At 56.1% G+C, this 22,638-nt stretch overlaps 1 protein-coding gene across 7 annotated transcripts; it reads right to left on the bottom strand.

The window, feature by feature from the left end:
* Window positions 1-1,598: 1,598 nt before the first annotated feature.
* On the bottom strand, window positions 1,599-15,982 carry ENKD1 (enkurin domain containing 1). 7 transcript variants are annotated; one of them, XM_076349583.1, is made up of 10 exons: window positions 15,852-15,901; window positions 15,238-15,369; window positions 12,819-12,930; window positions 11,098-11,222; window positions 10,576-10,800; window positions 9,110-9,282; window positions 5,423-5,584; window positions 4,064-4,233; window positions 2,996-3,132; window positions 1,599-2,482 (listed from the first exon to the last, which is right to left on the bottom strand). In XM_076349583.1, the coding sequence occupies exons 4-10, from the start codon at window positions 11,180-11,182 to the stop codon at window positions 2,322-2,324; spliced, it is 1,113 nt and encodes a 370-aa protein (XP_076205698.1). In that variant the 5' UTR covers window positions 11,183-11,222; window positions 12,819-12,930; window positions 15,238-15,369; window positions 15,852-15,901; the 3' UTR covers window positions 1,599-2,321. The 7 variants fall into 7 exon arrangements, with proteins under 7 accessions (XP_076205698.1, XP_076205701.1, XP_076205702.1 ...); XM_076349586.1 differs by lacking the exon at window positions 15,238-15,369 and having other exon boundaries at window positions 15,852-15,917; XM_076349587.1 differs by lacking the exon at window positions 12,819-12,930.
* Window positions 15,983-22,638: the final 6,656 nt, after the last annotated feature.

Genomic DNA, 22,638 nt, shown 5'->3' on the forward strand with positions numbered 1-22,638 from the left:
GTGGTGACAGCTTCTCCTCCTCCCGTCCTGCCTGGGAACAGGCCTGGCCAGATCGTGGCTGGCTGTCCCCGTGGGCCTTCGCCCCCTCTCACCACACCTCCTGCAGCATCAACCTTCGGCACCAGCGCCAACACCTCTGCCCCAACCCACCGCGGCCACCGGCGATGTTTGCTGGCGAAGCAGCCCAGGCACAAGGTCCAGTAGGGTGTACCTGAGGGCAGTGCTTTTCCAGCCCGTTTGCCCGAGCTGGATACGGGTGCTCAGGGGGAGCAAGGGCACCGGCACGGTGCCAGACCCTTCATGGCACAAGGGCTCTCCCACGGCCCTCGGATTAATCCCCGTGGGAAGCGAGAGCAGAAGGTGCCGGGTGCCCTGGCCTGGCTCCCGCGCGGCGATGCTGGGCGCCCTGGTCTGGGTGCAGGCACAAGGGGACACCCCGGCCGGCAGCAGAGCCGGTCACCTCCCCAGGGAAGCAGGGGGGGGCTGCGTCCCAGCCCTGCTGGGGGCAGGCAGGGAGAGCAGCAAGGGCTGAGGCCGGCAGCCCTGGGGCTCCCGAGTGGGGCGACACGGCACACAGCCGGGGCCCAGACAGGCAAGAGAGCAAAGCAGACAGCAGGGCTGGTTAGTCCAGACTTGTTTAGGGCAGGGAGGTGCACGGGAGCTGGTGCCCGCGGTCCCCAGCTGCTCTCAGCGCCACTGTCATCCAGCCGGCTCAGCCTGGCTGCGGCATTTGCCCCGAGGGCAGCCCCAGGGGAGCATGGGGTGATTTTCCGGCTGGCATCTCACCTCCTCCAGCCCTCGAGTACTAAAAGCTTCCCCGGCCCTTGGCAGCAGCGTTGGCCCCGACATCCCAGGGCACCGCAGAGCACCGGGTGCCACGGGCAGGGCTGGACCACTCTGCAACATCCCCACCCCGCAAAATCCTGCCCGGGATGGAGTAGCTCCGTGCAACAAGGCACCTGCTTGGGGCAACCGTGCGCAGCATCCCTACCCCGTGCAGCGAAAGGAGACGGGGCAACAGGCACAAGCTGCAACGAGGGAAGTTTTGATGGGACCTCAGGGGAAAGAGCGTTCCCCCTGAGGGTGGCACAGCCCAGGGACAGAGCCCCAGTGAGGTGGTGGTGGTGGCAACCCCATCCTTGGAGATTTTCCTAACTCAGCTGGACAAGGCCCCAAGCTGTGGAGCTGGCCCTGCGCTGAGCAGGAGACGGACCAAGCCCTCCAGCGATCCCCTCTAGCTTAAATCTTTCTACGCTTCACGCAGCAGGATCCCTGCAAAGGTCTGCACAGGTCCCTGTGCGGCATCTGAAGGGAAGGAGGCAGCGAGCTCACCTCCACGATGGCATCTGCCCAGCCTTGGCCTGCCGGCCTGCGGACTGATATCTGGCAGGACTTCACACATTCTCCACTCCGAGTCCACCACCACGTCCCAGCAGCCCAGTGCCGGGAAACCTAACCCGGCCACTTCAGGCTTCTGCAGAAAGTGGGACCAGGACCCACGGCTCTCCCCCTGCCTGCACTACGTCAACGCTGCTGGTTTCTGCTGCCCACCACCACTCCTCAGGCCCTGCTCAGCCCACCGGGAGCTGCACACCCACTGAAAGAGAGAAACGATGCTTTATTGGAGCATGGCCTGCCCCACAGACAACAAAGGCTTCTCCAGACATCCTGCCAGATCCTCCTGCAGCCAGCCCAGCTCTTCCCTGGGCAGGAAGGACTGAAGCTCTGCGCCTCTTTGTTGTCCCCAAGCTGTCCCCGAGCCGCTGAGCCCAGCCAGCAGGTCGGAGGGCGCAGAGGCACCGCCTGCGTGAGCAGGATGCGTCAGTGCTCAGGACCGGGGCACTCATGGCAGAAGTACAGCACAAGGTTTTTGTGCAGACAAGTCTGCAGGTGCCCAGAATGAGCCATGACCATGGCCCAGCTCAGGAGAAAGAGGGGGACAAGGAACACCACAGGCAGCAGCACGGGAGACCTCCTACCAGTTTCTAGAAGTGGGAAAAAATAGGAAAATAAGAGGTGATGCCACGGATCTAGAGCAGAGAGCTGATTTCTGAGAAGTCAAGCAGCACAGAGACAACTGTTCTCCAGACCACAGAACGGAGAGTATATTAGGGCATCTCCTTCCCTTTTCTGTGGACAAGACACAGCACTGGAGGGTGAGCGAGAGATGCCGGCTGCACGTTGGACACTGTATCAGCACCTGTGTGGGCCCAGGGACCTGAACTTGCTGTCCTCTCCTTCCCTCCAAAAGTGATGATTGTCCCTTCCCAACAATGAAGGATGTTCACGCAGAGCAGCACAACACGCCCAGCCCCACTGGCTCAGGAGTCCAGCTTGATGAAGACCTTGGGCCTCGAGAAAATTTTGATGGCCTCTTCTATCTGGGAGAGCTTCCTCTCCAGCTCTACCCGCCTCTTCTGCATGCTGAGGGTGTCTGCGCGCACTGGCAGCATCACCAGGTCCTTTATCAGCTGCTCCTGGCCTGTAAAAAAAAAACCAAAACAAACCAAAACCCAAGTTGTGTAAGTGGAAGAGCAAAGAAATCCATCGTTTTCCTAATGCTATGACCTCATCCTCAGTCATGAAAATGGTGGCAGCACTGGAACAAGGACTTAGAATACCCATCCTTCTATTCAAAGCTCAGCTGGATGAGGATCTGAGTGAGCTGCTCCAGCTTTGAAGAACCAAGGGTTGGACTAGAGACCTCTGAAGGTCCCTTCCAACCAAAATCTTTCTATCATTTTAAGAGCAATAGCAGCCCCAACATCAGGTCCACTGGACAAGCCTGCTCCAGAGAGCCAGGCCCGTAACCTGCAGGTCCCACCCATCTGAAGGAGATTGTCCTTTCCACGCACACAGCTCACATCCCAGCTACATGCCTTATTCCAGGCAACTCTCCAAGCGGCAGGAATCTGTGCCCCAGAACTCTCTTCTCCCTCATCCTGGCTAGGATCGCGTTTTTCTGAGCTGGAACCCCTGTTTCTTTTCCTCTTACTCTGCTTCAGATTGCTGAGGGTCTCCAGCCGCTGGCCCTCCGGCATCATGGTATGACCAGGTGGCGTGTCAGGATCCGGCAGGTTTCGCAGCCGCTCCTCCATCTGTCTGCGCCACAGCTCCTTCCTCTCCAGCAGGCTGGCAAGGCAAACGAAGGCTCGTGTCGGCACATCTGGCAGGAGGGGTCGCCCAGGGATGCAGGCAGAGGCCAGGAATCGAGCCCTTCAAACCCCGCTAGTCTCCATGTCACTGCCTGAGGACCACAGAGACCCACCCTGCCGGCACACGCCCTTGCTGTGGAGGGATACACCCGGGTTTAGCCCGCATGCAAGGACTAGCAAACACGCTCCACATGCACTGAAGGGCTGCTGGAAGAGACACACTGAGGCCGACACGAGCTCCTCGGAGACAAGGGCTTCTGCTCCTTGCTTCTGGCCCAGGCCACTGAGTCCTCTCAAAACCGTCTGTGGGCCAGTGACGGAATGAAGTTGGACAAAGCGGCTCACAGCCAGGGATGCTGGCAGAGAACAGCAGGCACAGCAGAGAGCCGAAGGACTGACACCGTGGTCAGTCCTAGGACAGGGTCACCCAGGAACCGTTTTCCACTCGGAACCCCAAAATGCAAGTGACTAGTTGGATGTTCCTCAGACTCCGAGTCCAAGGCAGGATGAACGCCTGTGGGGCAGAGCAAGCTATCTGCCTCTCCAAAAACAGACCTTTTAATACTGAAGCTGCATCATGTGGAGCAAGGCTTACGAAGGGGCGGGAGCACATTTCTCAGAGCACACAGAGCATCCCCATGTCAGCATCATTGTACGACAGCAAGCAAGGGAGGAGGGGACAAAATTCTTTCTGAGCCCAGTCACGCTGGCCACAGGATGCTCGTTAAGTCAAGAAACCAGGAGGGATTGCATTTATTCCCCAGGCCACAGAAAATCACACTGCTTGCATACGGCGAGAGCGCCTCTGTCCCCAGCTCCCCGTCTTTCTACGCAGAAGCTGGGGGATGTGGTGAAGGGAAGTGGGCTTGTCACAGAAAGTCTCGTGGACCAGATAGGGGCATACGTACTACTGGGGGACGTGGCCCTTTTGCTTGGCGTTGTACTCCTCCTGCTCCCGGTGCTTCTGTTCCAGCAGCTCGGCCAGCGCCTGCAGGGACTGGGAGCGCCGCAGCGGGGCCCGCTTGGCGTTGCGGGCGTTGTGCTTGATGAAGTCAATGCTCTTGCCCTCCACCTGGATCTGGAAGAAGAGAGAGGGAGGCAGCAGGGGCCGTCTCAGCACACACACACAGGCAGCTGCCCTTGACCCCACAAGGGACAAAGCAAAGAGGCACCCACACAAGATAGAGAATTGCAGGTGTACTACAATAGGACAGGCATACCCTCAGCCCATCCCATCTCAGGAGTCAGAGAGACAGGCAGGAGCTATGGCCATGTTTTGAGAAGAAACCAGTGCCAGAATAAGTGCTGGAAACCCCGGGGGTGCCATGGTTTGCCTGGCACCAAAAGCCAGGCAAAACCTAAACCCCATCTTCTTGAGGTCCCCAAGCTGACCCCGTGCCCTCAAAACCAGAAGGACGGGAAGAACCAGGCTTGACGTAGTCCACACTGCTGCATTTTGAGCCCACCAGAGCAGGTAGAAGGTCAGGGGAAAAACTGGTTGGGCCCTCGCCAGACCAGTAAATGCAACAGAGCCCCTGGCAGAGCAGGAACTTAGCTCGTCCTTGGGGCCATTTCCCCAGAGACAGCACCCTCTATCACAGCTCTCTGATGGTCAAGACAGGGGAGAAGGTTGCTGGGTTTGAGTTTAAAGTTTTCTTTTCTTGGTTTTCCTCCTTAGGAGCTTATGTCCTGTTTAAATTAAGTCGCTCCATGGCATTTGGGAACCAACAAACCACCAAGCCCATGCTAGCCAAGGAAAGAAGACATGAGTCACGGAGCAGTTTAGGACCTCCCGGATAAGACTACCTGAAAGGTTTAATTGTTAATACTGATTTCCCAAATTTTTATCTAATGTCCAGAAGCCACAATTCCTTTGATTAAGGTGGGAGCAGTCTCCAAATCCCCAAGACCTCCTGCAAAGCCCTAGGAAGAGCAGATTTAAGATCACTGGCACTTCTACAGCGAGGAGGTGGGATTTTCAAAGGGATCTTCACGGTCTCTTTAACTGTGAGCAATGATGAAACCAGAGGGTAGTATTAGCAATCCTTGAATGCCCATCTCACCACCCCAGTGACCAAGGCCCTGTTCCTTCCCTTCAGCCAGGAACAGTATTTACAGATCTCCCTGTTCACGTAGCACATCTGACCCGATGCTTTAGACGAACACATGAAGAGTTCAAAAGTGGGAGCAACGGCTAAGTGCCAGAAACCCCTGGGATGGGTGAGTGCCAGAAACCACTGGGAGCATGCAGTTAGTGTGCAACTCACCTTGGTTTCAGCACCCAGTGCCTCTGGAGCCTCTGTGTCTGCCCCTGCTTTCATTCTGGCAGGCCTTGGGGAGAGCGGTCTGCACGGCTTGATCCCAGGGCCACAGCGAGAATATGCCCTCAGGAATTTCAGAGCCTCTGGATTTGGAGGTGGGGAGCTCTCCTGGGAAAGGCAAGAAAACACACACTAGCGGAGGGAAGCTGGAGCAAAGAGAAACCCACCCAGTGAAGTTTGGGTGGTCAACCACAAGCTCAACTGCAAGTTTCCAGCAGGCAGATGACAGCACGCTCTTTCTGCCATGACTTGGCAGAAGTTCTTGGGGGAAGGCAATCTGTACACAGCCAGCAAAGGCCAAAGACTGCCTACAGCAATAAATCCAGACCTGGCAACTGAGCTTTGTAAAGAAAAACTAAAAAAAAAAAAAAAAAAAAAGAAAGGGAAAAAGCCTGCAGAAACAAGCATTTGGATCAAACACATGCGTAGCATTGACTGGAGAGTCCCTCTTTACCTACTAATCTGGCAGGCATGAAAGGAGAGCAACACCAGATAACCCAACAGAGATACCTACCAGACCTAGGGACAATTTAAATGGATGGACAGTCCAAACTGACAACGACATTGACTCCTTAAAAAGCAGAAATCTTCCTGTGAAAAGGGCAAATGGCAGCATGGAGTAAGCGTGCTGAAAGTCGAGACACACATGCCAGTCTCCCTTGTCGGCAACACTAGAGAACTTGAACTCCCAGAAGAAGCCATCCCACCTCCATAAATCCACAGCATGCTGCAGAGCCCTGCTACAGCAAGCTTTAATGAAATGGCACAGGTAGGCATGAAGCTGGCACTAATTAGATGCTGTTCTCAAGTGCTGTTCTGTTCAGCACCCCAAATCTGTGGTTATCCTATTCTAGACAGAAAGAGGAGCGGAGAGTGAGGGAGTCTGGTAGTTTTGGGAGGGTGGAATTGCATCTGGGAGGCATCTTCAAAGGCCGTGGTTAGCGCTGGCACAATGCGACACTGCTTGGTGTCTAACAGGTGGTCTGCAACAAGACTGTCTGAGGCAGTCCCCGAACAAACCCTGAGAACTGGAAGGACTCTGTGGCAAGCGGGTGACCTTACAATAAATACAACCAGCGCACTGCTCTGCTCTTGGAAGTAACAGGAACTGTACAGGGCAGCCTCCAGATCCGTACGGGTACCCAAGGCCTCGGCTGCTCTCTCAGCTGAACTGCAGTCCCTTTGAGGCAGACTCCTCAAAGTCGCCTAGCCCATTTAGCTTGGCAGACCTGAAGACTGCAGGTAGGATAGGACAGTAACATCAGTAATTTTGGTGTAAGGACCAGGGTATGTGATGCCCTCACCACTGCCTAGATTGATCATGCTCCAAAGATGATCAGGTTCTTTTCAACAGGAGCCAGGAGACCCAGATCTCTCTGGTAAGTTAATGAGAAGTGCCTTCACCTAGTGCAGTCTGTTAGAAGTCAAATAAGTCTGTGATCTTAGGAGTGTGCTAGCAGAGTGCAGTGTGCCCCATCTTCCTCCACAGGAGCACTGAGACTGTCAGAGCCCTTTTCAAGGCAGCCGCTACAATTAACAGCCTCGAGGACAGATGAGAGAAAAGAAACTCTGTGTTAGACATCGAGACCTAACAGAATCACCTTAAACTCTGAGCAGCAGCTCCACAGAAGATGGAGATCCTTCAGAGGGAACACCCCAGCTCTAGGAGAGCCACAGCAACAGTTAAAGCAATGTGAGTCAGCACCAGGGCCTCCTGCCACCTCTCTCTGGAGGAATCTGCAGAGCATAAGTAATGCAACACGCAGAAACTGCCTGCACAGAGACCACCCCCTTCCCCCAAAGCAAAAGAAGAAATTATCTCAATCTTCCTCTAACCCAGAGGATTTGTCAAACAAGAGCGTAGGCTTGTGTTCCTAAAGCACACGTGGGTTTGCTCCCGTGTGTGGAAGGGTCACGGACGTCAGAGAGGTTGGTGGCACACCGGGAAGAAGGGACAGCATTTGGAACCACTGGCTTGGAAATCATCTTGCCAATTTTTGCAGTTGTTATCTACACACATAATTTTAGTGTCAAAAGTTGGCCCGAGGGCCACAGACCAGAGGGAAGCAATACAGAGATGAGGAGGAACTTGAAGGCTTCAACTCGGGAAGGGAGCACCAAGGGAAGGCTTGTGTAAGTGGCAGTGCTCGAGGTGTCACCCAGCTTGCACCCACCGTCTGCACAAGCAGCAGCTCGCTGTGTCGCTCCTGTCCACACAGCCTGGTTGGCTGCAAAGACAGAACAGAGACGGAGACCGTGAAGGCTACCAGGGACTCGCAGAAGGACAAAGCCCTCTCCTGGCAGCCGACAACCCTGAGGCCGATGGGAACACAGGATCCAACAGTTCAAGGCTACTCCGGAGAGCCAGCGGCTCACGGGCCAAGGCAGCAGCCCTGCACTTCCCCTTCCTCAGGGAGCTTCTCCCACGCGAGGCTGAGCCGGAAGGGAGCCCCAAGGCCTCTCCTCCAGGAGGTCACTGTGATGAGGGTGGGCACAACCCACCATGTGGTGGGAACCGACCCCATCCATAGGAGCCGCAGTGCCTACTTCTGGATGAAGGAAGAGGCCAACCGAACACAGAGGTCACCTGGATGACAGGGGTCTCCCAGATCCAGACCGATGACAGTGGATCCACCCAAAGATAGTGATGGAGCTCTCCTTCCCTCTCACAGTGGGCCTTAATTTTACTTTCTGCACAAACAGGTACACTTACACCAAGGCAACTGCTTTGGTGCATTTTGCAAAGCCCTCCAACAGAGGCACCGTTTAAACACGAGGAACCCACCAGAGGAGAAAAAATTATCCAGAGAAAGAAAAAGAAAGAAGCCAAAAGCGAACCCAAACTCTCACAAAGCCAGACACCCGCTCGTTTCAGCAGTGGAGAAAGCCTGAGGAAACAAGGCACGGCCCCGCATTCCTTCTCCCACAAGCACGTGTACAGAGGACAGGAGGTACGAACACCCTTGCAGGTTGTGCTGGAGCTACAAGGCCCCCACCTTGGTTGCCTGGACATGTCTGTGTGCCACCACTGCGCAGTGGTTATTCACTAGGACAATCGCTCAGAGAAGAATCTGGAGATATACGGCCCACTGTGGGTCCACAGGGTGGTAAGAGTTGGACCAACGTTTGACGCAGCCTGAAGACCTATCTCTGAGGACCATGATCCATGGGGCAGAATACCACAGCCTTTTGGCACAAACCCCAGACTAGCATTGTCCCAAACACTGGGAAGCTCCAAAGCCAGCTGGATGCACCTCTAGACAGGGAATAAGGCTGTGAGGGCTGCTCTGCACCCCCCAGGAACCACCTTTAGATCCCTAACAACAGAAGGGCCAAGTAGGAGCCTCCAGGCAGAGGGCGTGATGAGATTTTCCTCTTCTCAGCTTCCCCTGCACGAGGGGTCTACGTGGCCAGACAGGATGGGGGTTATTACAGCAATCGCTCTCCAGACCCAAGCTAAATGTTCTCGGCTCAGCACACAGCCCCACTGTCACATCTGCCCACTGTGCTTCAGCACCGAGTTGCCCCCAGACCCGTAGGTTCTGGGACTCCCCCATCTCCACCGTCCCACAGAGCCTCATGGCTGAACTGCATCCCAGGCCAGGAGAGTTCAAGAGCTCAGTGGGTACCAACCTGCAGTTTGGCCTTCACCTTTGACTCCACGTTTTCATATTTCTGGGATTTCCACAGAGCTTTCACAGGTTTGGGCTGGCTGTGCTCTTGGGCTCGCTCCTTCTCTTTGCACTTCTTCTGAATCTCCTTTATTCGCCTCACATTTTCCTTCTCGTGGTCCTTGGACTCTTTCCCTGCACAGCAAGGGGAGACACAGCCGTCACCCCTCAGAAACTGCCAAGGGGTGCAGGCTCTTGGAGCACTGGCACCAGAGCCCACAGCTCCGTCTCCAAAGCTGGTCCAACCGCCCATAGAAATAGCAAGCTCTCCCCTCTCCTGCAGGCTAGGCAATCTGTGCATTTTTCCCATGTTAGATGCACGCTCTTGGGCTGACCCTCTTCTGCCAGAGGATCCCACAGTGCCCAGATGACCGTCAGCACAGGTCTGTGCACATTACTGGTGTTCACAGACTCCCTTGCTCTGAGGGCGTGTGGCTTACTTGTCCCATTTTGGGCTATGCTAGACAAGCCATGCCAGCATCCCCTCGAGAGCGAGGTCAATTCCCATTTCGGCATCCCATGGTGTTTCTGAAGTGAAGAGTGGGCTGGTTAATGGCAGCTGCAGAGCCTTCAACCCGTGCTGTTCCTGGTTTCAGGCTCAGGGTCAGCCATTGTCCCACATGCAAGCGGACATAATCAAGACTATGGAGTGTATTTCTTGTTTTCGAATCAAAAATGAGCCTTCCTTGGGCTCACCAAGACAGGGAAGATCTCAGCTAATGCAACCAGACCCTCTTCCATTCCCCTCCTGCTTTGGCACAGCAGCTGTGGCAGCCACCAGCTGGCATCCACCGCGCTGGCACCAGGCAGGGCTAGGGGCAATGCCAGCACATGAAGCCAATCACTGACACCCAGTGCTCAGCCTCATCCCCTTCCTGGACCTCCGAATGTACTCTGGGTGACCTCCCTGGAGAAGGGAACATCTTTCGCAAAGACTTTCTCAGTACCTACATATACAGACAGTCTTCCCAAACCCTGCCTGGCTTCTGTAACAAGGATTTCCCCAGGTTAAACAACTTTTACACATTAAGATTTCACTTGACCCATCTTTAAGTTCGACTATAAAGATACTGTTTTATTCAGAGGCAGCAAACTACAAGGGCTTGATTTATTTCCAGCGTCTCTCAATAGTCTCTCATCCATGACTAGTTCCTCAAGTCCAAATTAAACAGCATCTTTTTTACAGTCCCTCTTCCCACTGCAGACCTGGGCCAGAGTGGAGTCAGGGAGGCCGCAGCAGCACCCGCTCCAGCATGGGTGACGGCCCAGGGACACCACTGCCAGGCCAAATGGAGGAGATGGGGCGACTGGCCCTGCGAAGCTCAAGCTCTCCTCAGGCAGCAGAGCTGAGGAATCCACCCAAATCCCTGACGCTTCATCCCTGGCCCCAAAGGCAACTCAGGTCAGCAGCGACTCAGCTGTACTTACTCTTGACTGGCAGCCCTCCGTCAAGGGAGATCCCTTCGAGCTGCAGTAAGAGACTGAGTGTCCCCTTCTGTCCCTTCTCCAGAAAGTCCTTTCCACTGGGGCGAATGCGAGGGGCTGGCCGGACCTGGCGGGCACTGCCCAAAGCGGGGTACGGGTTGGGAACAGGGTCCAGGGGGCCAGAGGTAAAATCCAGCTTCTGAGCATTCCCTTCCAGCCTCCCCCGAGCTACAGAGAAAGAAAGAGAAGGAGATTGTCAGGAAACGATCTCGCCTCGTGGTTTTCTTCACCCACAGCCTACAAACAACGCTGAAGACCCCCTCTCCACCTCTACCTCATGCTTTTCCATCTTTCCACCAGCTGTACAGACCACCTTTAGGATCACCATCCATGAGGCAGCAGAAGCACTTGCACCAGTGTGAGCGGAGACTGGGGAGGACGCCAAAGAATAAGGACACCAAATGGGCAAGCTGTGTCATGCCAAAGTACCAAACCGCACATCTGTAACAAGCATCAAGGACTCACCTGAGAAGGGGCGTTTGTAATAGTTTGGAAAGAGCGTAGGGTCTGGAGGAATGGGTCCAGAAATCCTGGATGGCCCTTCACACATCCTGCCGTTGCTCTGCCTCCGCCACGGAAACCAGCCACCACTGAGAACAGAAAAGAACAGGGCTCACTGAGCCACTGAAAAGCTACATTTTTTATATATATATATATGTGTGTGTGCGTGTGAGAACTTCTGACCTTCATTAGAGAGCTCACACCCAGCTACAGAGATGACCTGCAGGTAGGAAACCACCCCAAATCGGACTCCATGCAGGTGAGGCAAGGGATCAAGCAGCACTGTCCCTATCGTGGCGCTAATCAGCGTTTTTACCAGCGTTGAACCTGAAACGTCTGCGGTTGCTGTAATACCGGTATCTTCAGTACAGAAAATCCTTCCTGGCTTTGCTCTCCCATATGGGAACATTTAATGCAGACATGGAAGCAGGAGCTAGGCTGCTATAACTGCCCTGTGTGCCTTTAGTGAATAGGAAACACAAGGCAGCTGGACATCATCTGACACATTCTAGCCTTAGATTTGAATTATCTTGCACCTCGGGCTCTTTCTAAATAGCTCCTGTGGTTCAAACACAACCTACCCAAAGCAAGCTGAAGCCCCACACAGGTAAACCCCTCTGCTGCATCCTCCGCAAGAGACACACCAGTGCTGTCACCACCCTTGAGGAGGCTGGGACCCGAGACAAAACACTTCACTCCAGGACCATGTAGGGGCAGACGCTGAATTTCTGGGGAAGAGTTCTGAGATGAAAAGAGCCCAGCTGGCCTCTCAGGACTCGGGGAGAACAGAGAGTCACCTGTTTAGAAAAACATCTTTTTCATTTCTAAGTAACTTTTCAATGCAGATCAACAGGGACCAGCACAGATCCGCAAATCCCTGCCCTGGCCCACACCGGTCCCTGCTGCCTCTCTCCTCCCCGCGACAGGAGGAGCACAGATCCTTCCAGCACAGGAGCAGCCAGCATCTATTTCCCCGTGATGCTCACCAAGATCTTGTGGACAGCATTTTATTGCCTACAAGAAACTTGAGGGACTTGCTCCCCACTCAGAAAATGAGGATGCAGGATGCCGCACCAACAGGCACAGACTGCTGGCGAGCTTTTGGCAGATGCCACAAGAGCCTCGATACCTCATCAGAGTTATGCCATGATTTTGACAGGCGCCAGGGCAGCTTGGCTGGCGTCACTGCTATAAGAGCTGGGGCTACAACCTGCATGCCCTGACTCCCGAGGCAGTAATTTAAAGATTTCTGAGAAAACTCTACAGTAAGAACCCCTTCCAGGATCCTCAGCATGCCAGCACTGACGGGACGCAGCATCTGAAGTTTAATTTATAAACCAATAAACGATCAGTACAAGGCTGAGTGAGTCTGAGTCATAGCAACTAATGCACTGCAGTCTTCCTTGCTAAATCACCCCTGTTGACATGAGACCCATTAGCAAAAAGCTGTTATTCATTTCCCAGACACAAATGCAGAGGCAATGTAAGCAATGCTGACTATTGCACACCAGCATGCATGTACAGTCTGTACCCAGCTACTCTGGAAAACTATTTCTGAAGAGCAGACACAGACTCTCAGCCTGAGATAAAAGGACACTGTGTTGGTATTATTTAATCTCTTGATAATGAATCCAACTAAGCCAGAACAGGCTCTCTTATTCTAGAAAAAAAAAAAAAGCGTTCACCATGAGATCACTCCAGAACAGCTACTGGCCTTGAAATTCACATCTGATCTTGATCTGAACTCGCCTTCAAACCCAGTAATTTACACGCAAAATGACAGGCTGAAATCAAGACCTGTAACAGAGCAGACAATTAGTGCGGGGGATTGAAGGAGGAAAGGCAAGTTGATGGGAGGTGGGGGATGGAAGGCTCATTTTATACCTTCACACAAGTCACATTTCACGTCCCAACAGCACCCTGCCCTGCTGCAGGGAATTTGCAAATGACACTCACTCCCTGATTTGCAAGTCACATCGCCTCTGGATTGGGATCTTGCAAGATCAGACAACCATATTACAATAGTAAGCATCTTGCCTATCTAGGTACCTCCAGCAAACTCACCTACGTGGGACACAAGCCCCTAGCGTCAGTCTCCCAGCCCTGAGAAGAAGCAGCCAAGCCTCAGTTACCAATGTTCGGTACAGACTTCCCAAGCTGCTGCTCTGCTCCTGCCGATCATGGGCGTATTCGGGGGACACAAGTGAGAGAACCTCATGGCTCACTTCTGCCAAAAGGGGATGTGCGGACCTTCTCCGCTGCCATTCCCATCCTTCTGCTTCGTCTCTTGTGACAGCTCTGTAGCGTAAACGGTCTTGTGCTGAGCCGATTCAACTCGCTACCCCTGCATGAAACAAGTCACTTCTTTTGCTGGGTTAGTTTTCTGCTGGTTTAACCTTCTGTCCAAAAGCAACCTGGCTGTTACCTCCATGGGGGGATCAGAGAAGCACTGGAGCAAGCACAAGGGAAACACAGCAGGAGCACGTGCTTATGAACACAGAGGAGGGAGGAAGAGGGAACAGGGCCAGCCCTTTTCAGCAGTGACCCGATCGCTGGCTCAGCCACACTGCCTAATTTGCACCCAGGAAAGCATCATCTCCATCACTGTGTTAGAAACCTAAACATCAAGAATACAGTATCTGACCTGTTGCCACCAGAAAGACACTATTTAGAGCGCTCTCAGGCTATGAGATGCAGGCAGACTCTGCAAACACAGTCCGGTTAAGTCCAGGTAAACAGATATATACGTGTGCAACTCCTCTCTCCTCTTAGCCCCCTGCCAGACTGCAGAACTCGCTAGGGAAGCAGCGACGCTGCTCCTAGCCACAGGGCTGCACCAACCCTGTTCCCTGATCACCTGAAATCAGCACAGCGACAAAAGAGGCGCAGGGCAGTTGCCAGAGTAAGCCAACGACTTCACCATTGCTTATTCACCCAGCCTGAGCCCGGCCGGCTGCTCACTTCCCCACCAGGACCACAGCTTAATCCTGGTCTAGGACTCAAGGAATGCAGGCTCCAGCCCTATCTCTCCCAGAGTGTCCCTGCAAGTTCAAGAACCATTAATTCAACTCTTTGTGCCCTTCGCCCCAGCTTACCAAGTGGTAAAAATGCTACTTATGCCCCCGGTAAACTGAGATCTTTCAGAGCCCGTATGAACCACGGCTTCCTCTTGTGGCTTATTTTTGGCATTGTAGTTAAGGAAACTACAGAACATGGGAACGGACAAGGCTTTGGCAGGTGTTTTTCACAGCCCTGAACCTGCTGCGTCTGACTTTGAAGCACTCCCTCTTCTCCACAGATCACATTTTCACTGTGCCTGGGTCCCTGGCCAGGAAGCCGCTACCACACACAGAGCTGAAGCAAGACCAGCTTCATGCCTTTATGAGCCAACCTCTGCAAAAAGCATGGGAAAAAAAAAAATCCCACAGCTGTGATCAGCTGTGATAAGCAGAGCAAGTCATCTGCAGCAAATCAAAGGGCTAATCTCCGTTCAGCTGGTCTTGGCTGTTTGCTTCCTCCCTCAGTAGTTTTAGCTGAAATGGAAAGTAGCACCAGGATAACCTCTGTGCCCCAGGGCGGCACACGGATCCAGGGCCGTACCTCCTGCAGAACTGGGGGTCAGGAAAACAGGTCAATGTGCTGTGAACCTACCCAGCGATGTTAGTCCATGACTATGCTTTCCCCTTGCTACCCTCCACAGACTGCAACGGAAGAGATTAATATTCTCCTTTTAATACTATTCCCCGTGCAGGTTCCCTCAGGTACCACCAGCTCTTCCCCACCTGCCAGGCTCCAAGACCCATTTTCTCTTTTGTCTCTCTGAAAACAAAGGGGGCCAGGTACGGCGGTACCGTTGTTTGCACGTGGGACATCTGTTCTCTGGGAGCTGGGCACGTGTCCACCAACAGCCCTTTAGGAACAAAGGCAGCTTGTACAGTCTGCCCGAGGAGTCAAACACGTGTCCTGCAGCAGCAGCCTCGAGCAGGAGGTGAATGAGGGCCGTGCTCGGCACTGGAAGGTGGGCAGAGACTGATGGGTGTTGCAGAGCTGCAGCCAAGTCCTCTCTTAGGAGAGCAAGGAAGGATAACACAGGAGAGGCCCCACCTTAACGCGTGGGATTCCTCGCTGATGCAAGGACGAGCCACGTGCTGAGTTTACAGGACCTGACCCGCAACACTTGGTCCAGCGATGGAGACTGGAGCTGTGCGTCGCAGTCTACAGTCTCCCCTGGCTGTGCTGTCATGGGAAATCAATACAAAGCCTGTTCTGGGGCATGTGCCAAGATCCAAAACCACTGAACAACACTGGATACCCCTGGAAAACCCTTCTTGGCTCCTTTCATTCCCCGTGTGCCTGGGGAGGGGGCGGGCGGGAGAGGCGCAGCCAGAAACGCAGACCTGGGGGTGTCGGAGCCGGACTGCCCGCAAAGCCTGAAGCAGCCGGCAGCGGGTGGGCAGGAGCCCCCCAAAGCTTCACCCAGGCGGGCGCAGCGACCCCTTCCCAGGGGCTGCGGGCTGTGCTTCGCCCGTGCTGCCCTCGGAAGGGGCACGGCGACCCCCCAGCCCCCTGTTCTGGCATTTCCCAGCCCGGCTGCCCCACAGTCCCCAGCCCCTGCCAGCCCGGTGTCCCGCTGCCCGGCGGACACCCCAGGGACAACCCCCGGGCCGGGGCGCTGCGCCCCGTGAGGGATCTCTCCGGCTCCCCCCGAGAGGACTCACCGAGGGAGGCCGCAGAGACGCTCTCCCGGCTGCGGCCCGGGGCGAGGGGCCGGGGCCGGGCCCAACGCCGGGCCGAGGAGGCCGCGGCCTGGGCCTGCACTGGGTCCGCCGACCGGGAGCCGAAGGCCCGGCCCGGCCCCGCCGCGCTCCCCGGCAACGGCCGCTTCCGCCGGGAGGGGCGGGGGGTCGGGGCGGGCCCCGCCCGCAGCGCCGGCCAGGCCGGGGAGGGGGGCCGGGGCGCTGCCGCAGGCCGGGCCCAGCCTCCGCCCGTTCTCCCCGCCGGTAGCTGCGGCCCGGGCGGCGGCAGGGCAAGGGGGCGATCCCCAGCAGCCGGGCAGGGCACCGAACCCGCCCGTGCCCCGTCCCCAGGCAGGACGGCCCCCTCTCGGGCTCGCTCTACAGCGAGGGTTCATCTCCCGCCCGTGCCCTCAGCCTCCTCTTTCCCCGAGGTTTTTGGGGAGGATCCCGCCGGACATCGCTGCCCGGCTCACGCCCGCCGGGCGCTGAGCCGCATGAGCCTTCAGGGCCTGGGGAAGGAGGGAGCTGGGGGCCAGGGGGCTCCCAAAGGGACCCCAGCCTTCGCAGGACCGAGGAAGTCCGTCGCCAGAGCCTGTCTCTGTTCACGTGCTTACCCTACACCTCAGAACAAGGCTGGTACGGCGGATCAAAGCACCTCTACCAAGCAAAATACGGGGGAATGGGCTCCCCAGAATCCAAACTTGGTGTATGTCTCGGAAGAAAACCCTGGAAGGCAGTTACAAGACTGAGTCTTGAGGTATATTTTGCTGAAATATTTTCTTATTTCTCCTTTCTGTGATTTTCTTTCCAAGTCAAGCAGCTGAACTTTTATTTTCCAGGATAAATCTGACTTAGAGTGTGCTCGCCGTCAAGCTGAAAGGCCTCTCCTGAATGCTCCAGGGCGCAAAAGTCAAACAAAATCCCAGCATTTTCCAGGCTGCTGGCTTGAGGGATGGGACTTAGAATCATAGAATCATTAAGGTTGGAAAAGACCTCTAAGATCATCGAGTCCAACCGTCAACCCAACACCACCACCCACTAAACCATGTCCCTAAGCGCCGCATCTACACGTCTTTTAAATACCTCCAGGGATGGGGACTCCACCACTTCCCTGGGCAGCCTGTTCCAATGTTTCACCACTCTTTCAGTAAAGAAATTTTCCCTCATGTCCAATCTAAACCTCCCCTGGTGCAACTTGAGGCCATTTCCTCTCGTCCTATCGCTTGTTACTTGGGAGAAGAGACCAACACCCACCTCGCTACAACCTCCTTTCAGGGAGTTGTAGAGAGCGATGAGGTCTCCCCTCAGCCTCCTCTTCTCCAGGCTAAACAACCCCAGTTCCCTCAGCCGCTCCTCATCAGACATGTTCTCCAGACCCCTCACCAGCCTCGTTGCCCTTCTCTGGACACGCTCCAGCACCTCGACGTCCTTCTTGTAGTGAGGGGCCCAAAACTGAACACAGTGTTCGAGGTGCGGCCTCACCAGGGCCGAGTACAGGGGCACGATCACTTCCCTGCTCCTGCTGGCCACACTATTTCTGATACAGGCCAGGATGCCATTGGCCTTCTTGGCCGCCTGGGCACACTGCCGGCTCATGTTCAGCCGGCTGTCGACCAGCACCCCCAGGTCCTTTTCCGACAGGCAGCTTTCCAGCCACTCTTCCCCAAGCCTGTAGCGCTGCATGGGGTTGTTGTGGCTGAAGTGCAGGACCCAGCACTTGGCCTTGTTGAATCTCATACAATTGGCCTCGGCCCATCGATCCAGCCTGTCCAGGTCCCTCTGCAGACTTGGTGCTGGTCTTTGTAGACCCTGCAGCCACCGGGATCCCTTGTCCCCATCGGAGCAGGGCTGTCACCAGTGCCAGATCGGGATGGCCACAGCCATGTCCTGCGGAGCCCTGCCGTCCCTGAGGATGGAGACTCCCCATCTCCTGGTGACACCTCCCAGGGCTGCAGTGTCCCAGGACCCCTGAACTTCTGTCACCACCACTGCCAGCCCCATCGGCCCAGCTCCACTGTGTCCCCTGGGTGCCAGGGAGCATCTCCTGGGCCCTCTCCAGTTTCTCCACCTCCCTTCTCACGCAGGAGCCCAGATCTGCGGGACCTGCTGCTGGTGCGTCCCCCGCGGGGGTTAACGGTCGTCTGGAATCTCCTGCCCAACTGTCACTTTCAAAACCATCCCCAGAGCCGAGCCTGGGGTATGGGGGAGGCTCGAAGGGAGAGGTGGGGAGGACAGGCTTGAAGTGACACGGCTCATCCTGTTACCGTGGCTTAAAACACTTGCGGTTGGCTTTTGTGGCTTTCAGTGGCCTGTGCCAGTCCTCCCTGTTCTGCCTTCGGGGCACAGGGCCGCTTCGCCGCAGGTTTCGTGGCTGGACAGGGAAGCCGGCACGTGCGGGGACCAGTGGTGAGGTGCTCAGGGAGGGCAGTCGGTGCCTGCAGCCTCCCAGGGTTGCAGTCGGTCAGTGGAAATGCTGAAATTATGTTTGGATGTCCGTTTAACAGACAAACAGGGAATGAATTCAGGAAGGAGGTTAGATCAGGAAGGGATAGTCCTTAATATGTCAGAATATAATGTTCCTTATTAGATACTAAACCTGTGTAGGGGCTGCCCCACCTCATTCCTGGTGGAAGGGGAGGCAATGCCAAGGCTCTGGCCAGGGGCTGGGTGCCGACGGTTGTCCTGAAGGAGGTACAAGGCAGAGGTGCAAGGTGTGCTGGGGTAGTTGGGGTCTTCTGGCAGCTCAGGGTGGGGTGGGGGGTCGGTTACAGGTTTACTGAACAAGTGGGGTGATGGAGGTGGGGGGCTAATGGCTGAGCTTAGCGCTGGAAGGTTTTCACTTCCGTGCATCCCCGGGTGTATCGGGAGAGCTCCTAGGGACGGCTGCTTTGGAGCAGCTCCTGGGGGCCTTGTGCTGGCCAGAGCTGAGCCCCCTCAAAGCCACCACCCAGACCCAGGGCTAGGAGGGGGAACTGCTGCCCCAGTGGCTCAGCAGGGAGAGGCGACGGTGCCCATGTCCCTGCAGAGGGGACTCACCGTGGCCTGACAGAGCACCACGCATTGGGGTGAGCCCCCATGCCAAACCAAATGCTCATGGAGATGTTGGTCTGCATGCAGACCCCGCTGGCAGCCTAGAGCATCTGCCATGTCAGCCCCGGTGCCGGAGCCTCCTGCCCTGGTGAGGAGCCCCGAGGTGGGGCAGCGCGGCGGCTGCAAGCCTGGGCACATCCTCGCTCAGCTGTCTGCAATCCTGGAGAACCCAGACGTCAAAGCTTTGGAGGTGAAGGGCGATGCTGCGTTGGACGTGGGAGTCGCGATGAGCACAGGCTTCGTTCCCGGGTGCCCCGAGCACAGCACTTGCCCCTGTGCGAGCCTTGTGTGCGAACATGGGATCACAATGCGTGCCGAAATTTGGGAAGGCGGAAGGAATGGGAAAAGCTCCTTTCTGCAGAGGGTGGATGTCCCTGGGGCTGGGTCCGCTCCCCAGAAACAACAGGCATGATGTTACTCTCAAGTCTTTCTCAAACTGAGAGTAAATGACCCCAAATAGTTATTTGCGAGCTTCTAGTTAAGCCGCATGAAAAGGCAGCTGAATAATTTCCAGCCAACTCCTTGTAGAGTGGTTTTCTGCCCTGGTGGCACACTCAAGGGTGTCCCCAGCTGCTGCTTGGGGCGTGGTGGTGCCACTGTGGGTGATGGGGGGGTGAGGTGGCAACCAGAGCCCCGGGAGGGCCAGCAGGACTCGTGGGGCCACCCAGCCCCACGGTCCCATCCACCATAGACAGCCACTGCAGCAACACAGGTTGCTCCCACTCACCAGCCAGCCGGGCTCACCTCCAAGACCTTGGGGGCATGCTGAGTGTAAAACCCTAAATCCAGGTGGTTATTAATGGCCAGCAAAGGGTCCAAGCCACGGTGGCAGGGTCATCCACTCCAGGGCCCAAGGAAAGCGGGTACAGGCACTGGCAGGATGGGAGCGTCGCTTGTCAGTGCTGTCCCCCATGTCCGCCACAGTGGTCCAAGGACAGGCGAGGTGTCCTTATCCACACCGAGCTGTACGAGGAGGAGATGGGGAAGAACAAAGAGCTTTACCCGGAGCTGGCGGATCTCGGCTGTGTCGCGGCACTGCAGGCCTGGCTGCTAACCTACGGTTTCAAACTCAAGGGCGCAAAGTAAGTCACCACGTCTCCTTCACGAGCCAGCTTTGTGCTGCAGCGCAGCCGGGATCACCGTGCAAGGAGCAGCCGCCAGCGAGGCCTAGGTCTGCCTCGGGCTGGCTGCGTTGCGTGAGGGTGAAACAAAGTTGGGAGGAAGGGATGAGCATGGGATGGAAGATATTAGTATCCAGGATTTGTGGCTGTTCTGGTTTTATTTTGTTGAGAAACGAGGAGCCCAGTTTGTAGTAATTTTGAGAGTTGCCTTGAGTTTAAAAGAGCAGATAAACCAGAGAAGTGTGGACAGGGAGAAGCCCAAAGAGTCACGAGGCTCATGGTGGAAAGGGAAACGGCACCTATGGCAATGCAGTAGCCCGGAGCCATCCATCAGCCAGTCAGCGACCACCAGCCACGTCCAGGTCCAGCCAGGGAGCTGAGCCAGCATGGCTAGGGCAGGAGCAGCGAGGTGCCGGCCAGCCCCAGGCACGGCTGTGCCATAGCATGGGCACAGGCCAAGGGGGAGGGTTGCATTTGGACTCAGCTCCTGCGCCAGGGCGTGGAGCCCCCCCCGAGGTGCCGCAGGGCTCCGTCTCCCACCGCAGCCAGAGCCCTAGCTGGCCGTCCCCCACAGCTGGTTTCTGTCCCACAGGGTCAACTCGCAAGTGCTCCTGTTGCAGCACCCCGATTTCCGGAGGGCGCATCCCACCGCGGAGGAGCCAGGTGCTCTCGGAGGCGATGCTGGCGCCTCTGCCAAGCAGCAGAAGAAAAGGAAGAGAAAGAGATGTGTGAGCAGTTTGTGCCCCCCCCGAGGGGCCAGGTCCCAGGACACGCTGGGTGAGCAAAGCTGGTGGCTGCAGCCGCACAAGCTGGGCTAGGCTGGCACGGCCTGTGCTTTAGCTGACTTGTCTCAGGAACGATGCTGGTCTAAGGCTGGATCCATAGTACAACAGGGTGGTCCCCAGCCCTTCTGCTTCTCCCAGAACTGGCAGCGTCCCCATGGGTTGGATGATGATGGGGGCTCTGGTGAGGTTTCAGCTGGGCACTGCGATGCCCAGGCAGGCTCGCCATAGCTCTTCCCTCCAGCTGCTGTTTTGTCTCTGGGATGTGGCCGTGTATCCCTGGCTTTTATCCCAGCAGGCAGCCTCAGCTCAAGAGCATCTGTTTCCCCCTTCGTCCCCTGCTTCCTCTCCTGGCAGGAGTAACATTCTTCCTCTCCTCCCAGGGCTGCTGCAGCCCGTGAGCTACAGCGCAGCCCTGGCAGGGAAGGGGGTGTCAGCATTGGGCTCTTCTTGTACCTCTCCAGGACAACGGCTGCGCCTGCGACCCTTGTACCAGTACATCAACTTTGACATGCCAGAGCTGATGCACCCATCAGCAGAAGAAGATGAAGTCCCAGGGCTGGCACAGCCAAGCCAGGTCCCTGCAGCCCCCAGGACGGCAACTGCTCCACAGCTAGAGGGTGAGCTCCAACAAGGTTTACCCAGCTCCTGTATTCCCCAGGGAGCTGGCCTTGTCCTGCCAGCGACCAAAAAGAGAGCTGGTCCCCATATCTCATCCCTCCAGAAACAGAGGCTTTGCCTTTGCAGATTTTGTCACCTTACCCTGTTTCTCCCACCCTTGCCCCTAGCTTTTAGAGGAACGGCTTGGATGTCTCTGGGTCACCATTTGCAGCAGCTCTGCCCTTAGGTTTTCTCCTGAAGCTCTGAGGTGGCCCAGCCAAACAGAGCAGGACCCTTTCCCCTAGGGCAGCACTCTTCAGTTCACTCCACTGTCTCTAGGTTCCAGAGTTGTTTTCCAAGACTTGGTGGGACAAAGCCATGGCCAGCCTGAGCTGAAGACAGGCCTGCTCCAAGCAGGAGGTCAGGCTGGAGACCCAGAGCGGCCATCTCACCCACGCTGCTGGGACCTGGCATCCTGCTGGTGCGAATACTCGGCCTGTCTCCAAGGAGGTGGCTGGGCTGTTGATGCACTCACCCCTCTTGCAGATACCTGGGCCAGCAGCGCTCCGGAGATCCCAGACCCAGGAGCGGGTGACAAATCCATGCAGGTTGATGTTGATAGGATGCTCAGATACGCAGCTCACCTGGTGCCACCGCTCTTTCCTCAGTATAAATAGCCACGCAGCTTTCTGCCTCCTGTTTGGCTACTACAGCCTGACCTGCCCAGTGGTGATCATCACCTTGCCGATACAAACAGCTGTGGGTTTATTGTTTGGTGTCTCATTGGGTTTTTTTCCTGGTTGCAGAGAGCCTGATTTGCCTGAAAAAACAGCAATTTTTCATTATAAAAATATACCTGCACGTCACGTGGCCTTAGGACGCATGTGCTGTCATTCCTTCCTCACGAGTGAAAAGCGGGAGTCTGGGGACCAGCCTTGAGCCTCGCTGCTGGAGATCACCCCGTGCAGGGGACACAGGAGGGGACGGTGTGGCGCTGCCTTTCTGCGGCAGACGGCAGAGCGTGGCCTGGTCCCCCTCCACGAGCAGCTTCTACTACATCTGCGTTAGGTGAACAGGGATTGCACGGGGGAATCTAGACTTCACGACAGGGATCCGCCTCATCCAAAGGAGTGCTCCTTCGGCCACCGTCCCACTCTGCCTGTGCAGGGCAGCTGG

Source organism: Aptenodytes patagonicus, chromosome 11 (assembly GCF_965638725.1).
Source record: "Aptenodytes patagonicus chromosome 11, bAptPat1.pri.cur, whole genome shotgun sequence".
In the NCBI taxonomy this organism is placed as follows: domain Eukaryota; kingdom Metazoa; phylum Chordata; class Aves; order Sphenisciformes; family Spheniscidae; genus Aptenodytes; species Aptenodytes patagonicus.

What these genes read in the sequence shown, in the direction of transcription:
- ENKD1 (XM_076349589.1), bottom strand. Translation starts at nt 11,182, where the DNA reads ATGTGTGAAGGGCCATCCAGGATTTCTGGACCCATTCCTCCAGACCCT. An exon ending in TTACAAACGCCCCTTCTCAG is followed by an intron (nt 10,801 to 11,097) that starts GTGAGTCCTTGA and finishes CTTTCTCTGTAG; the next exon opens with CTCGGGGGAGGCTGGAAGGG. An exon ending in CCTCAGCAATCTGAAGCAGA is followed by an intron (nt 2,483 to 2,995) that starts GTAAGAGGAAAA and finishes TTTTTTTTACAG; the next exon opens with GCCAGGAGCAGCTGATAAAG.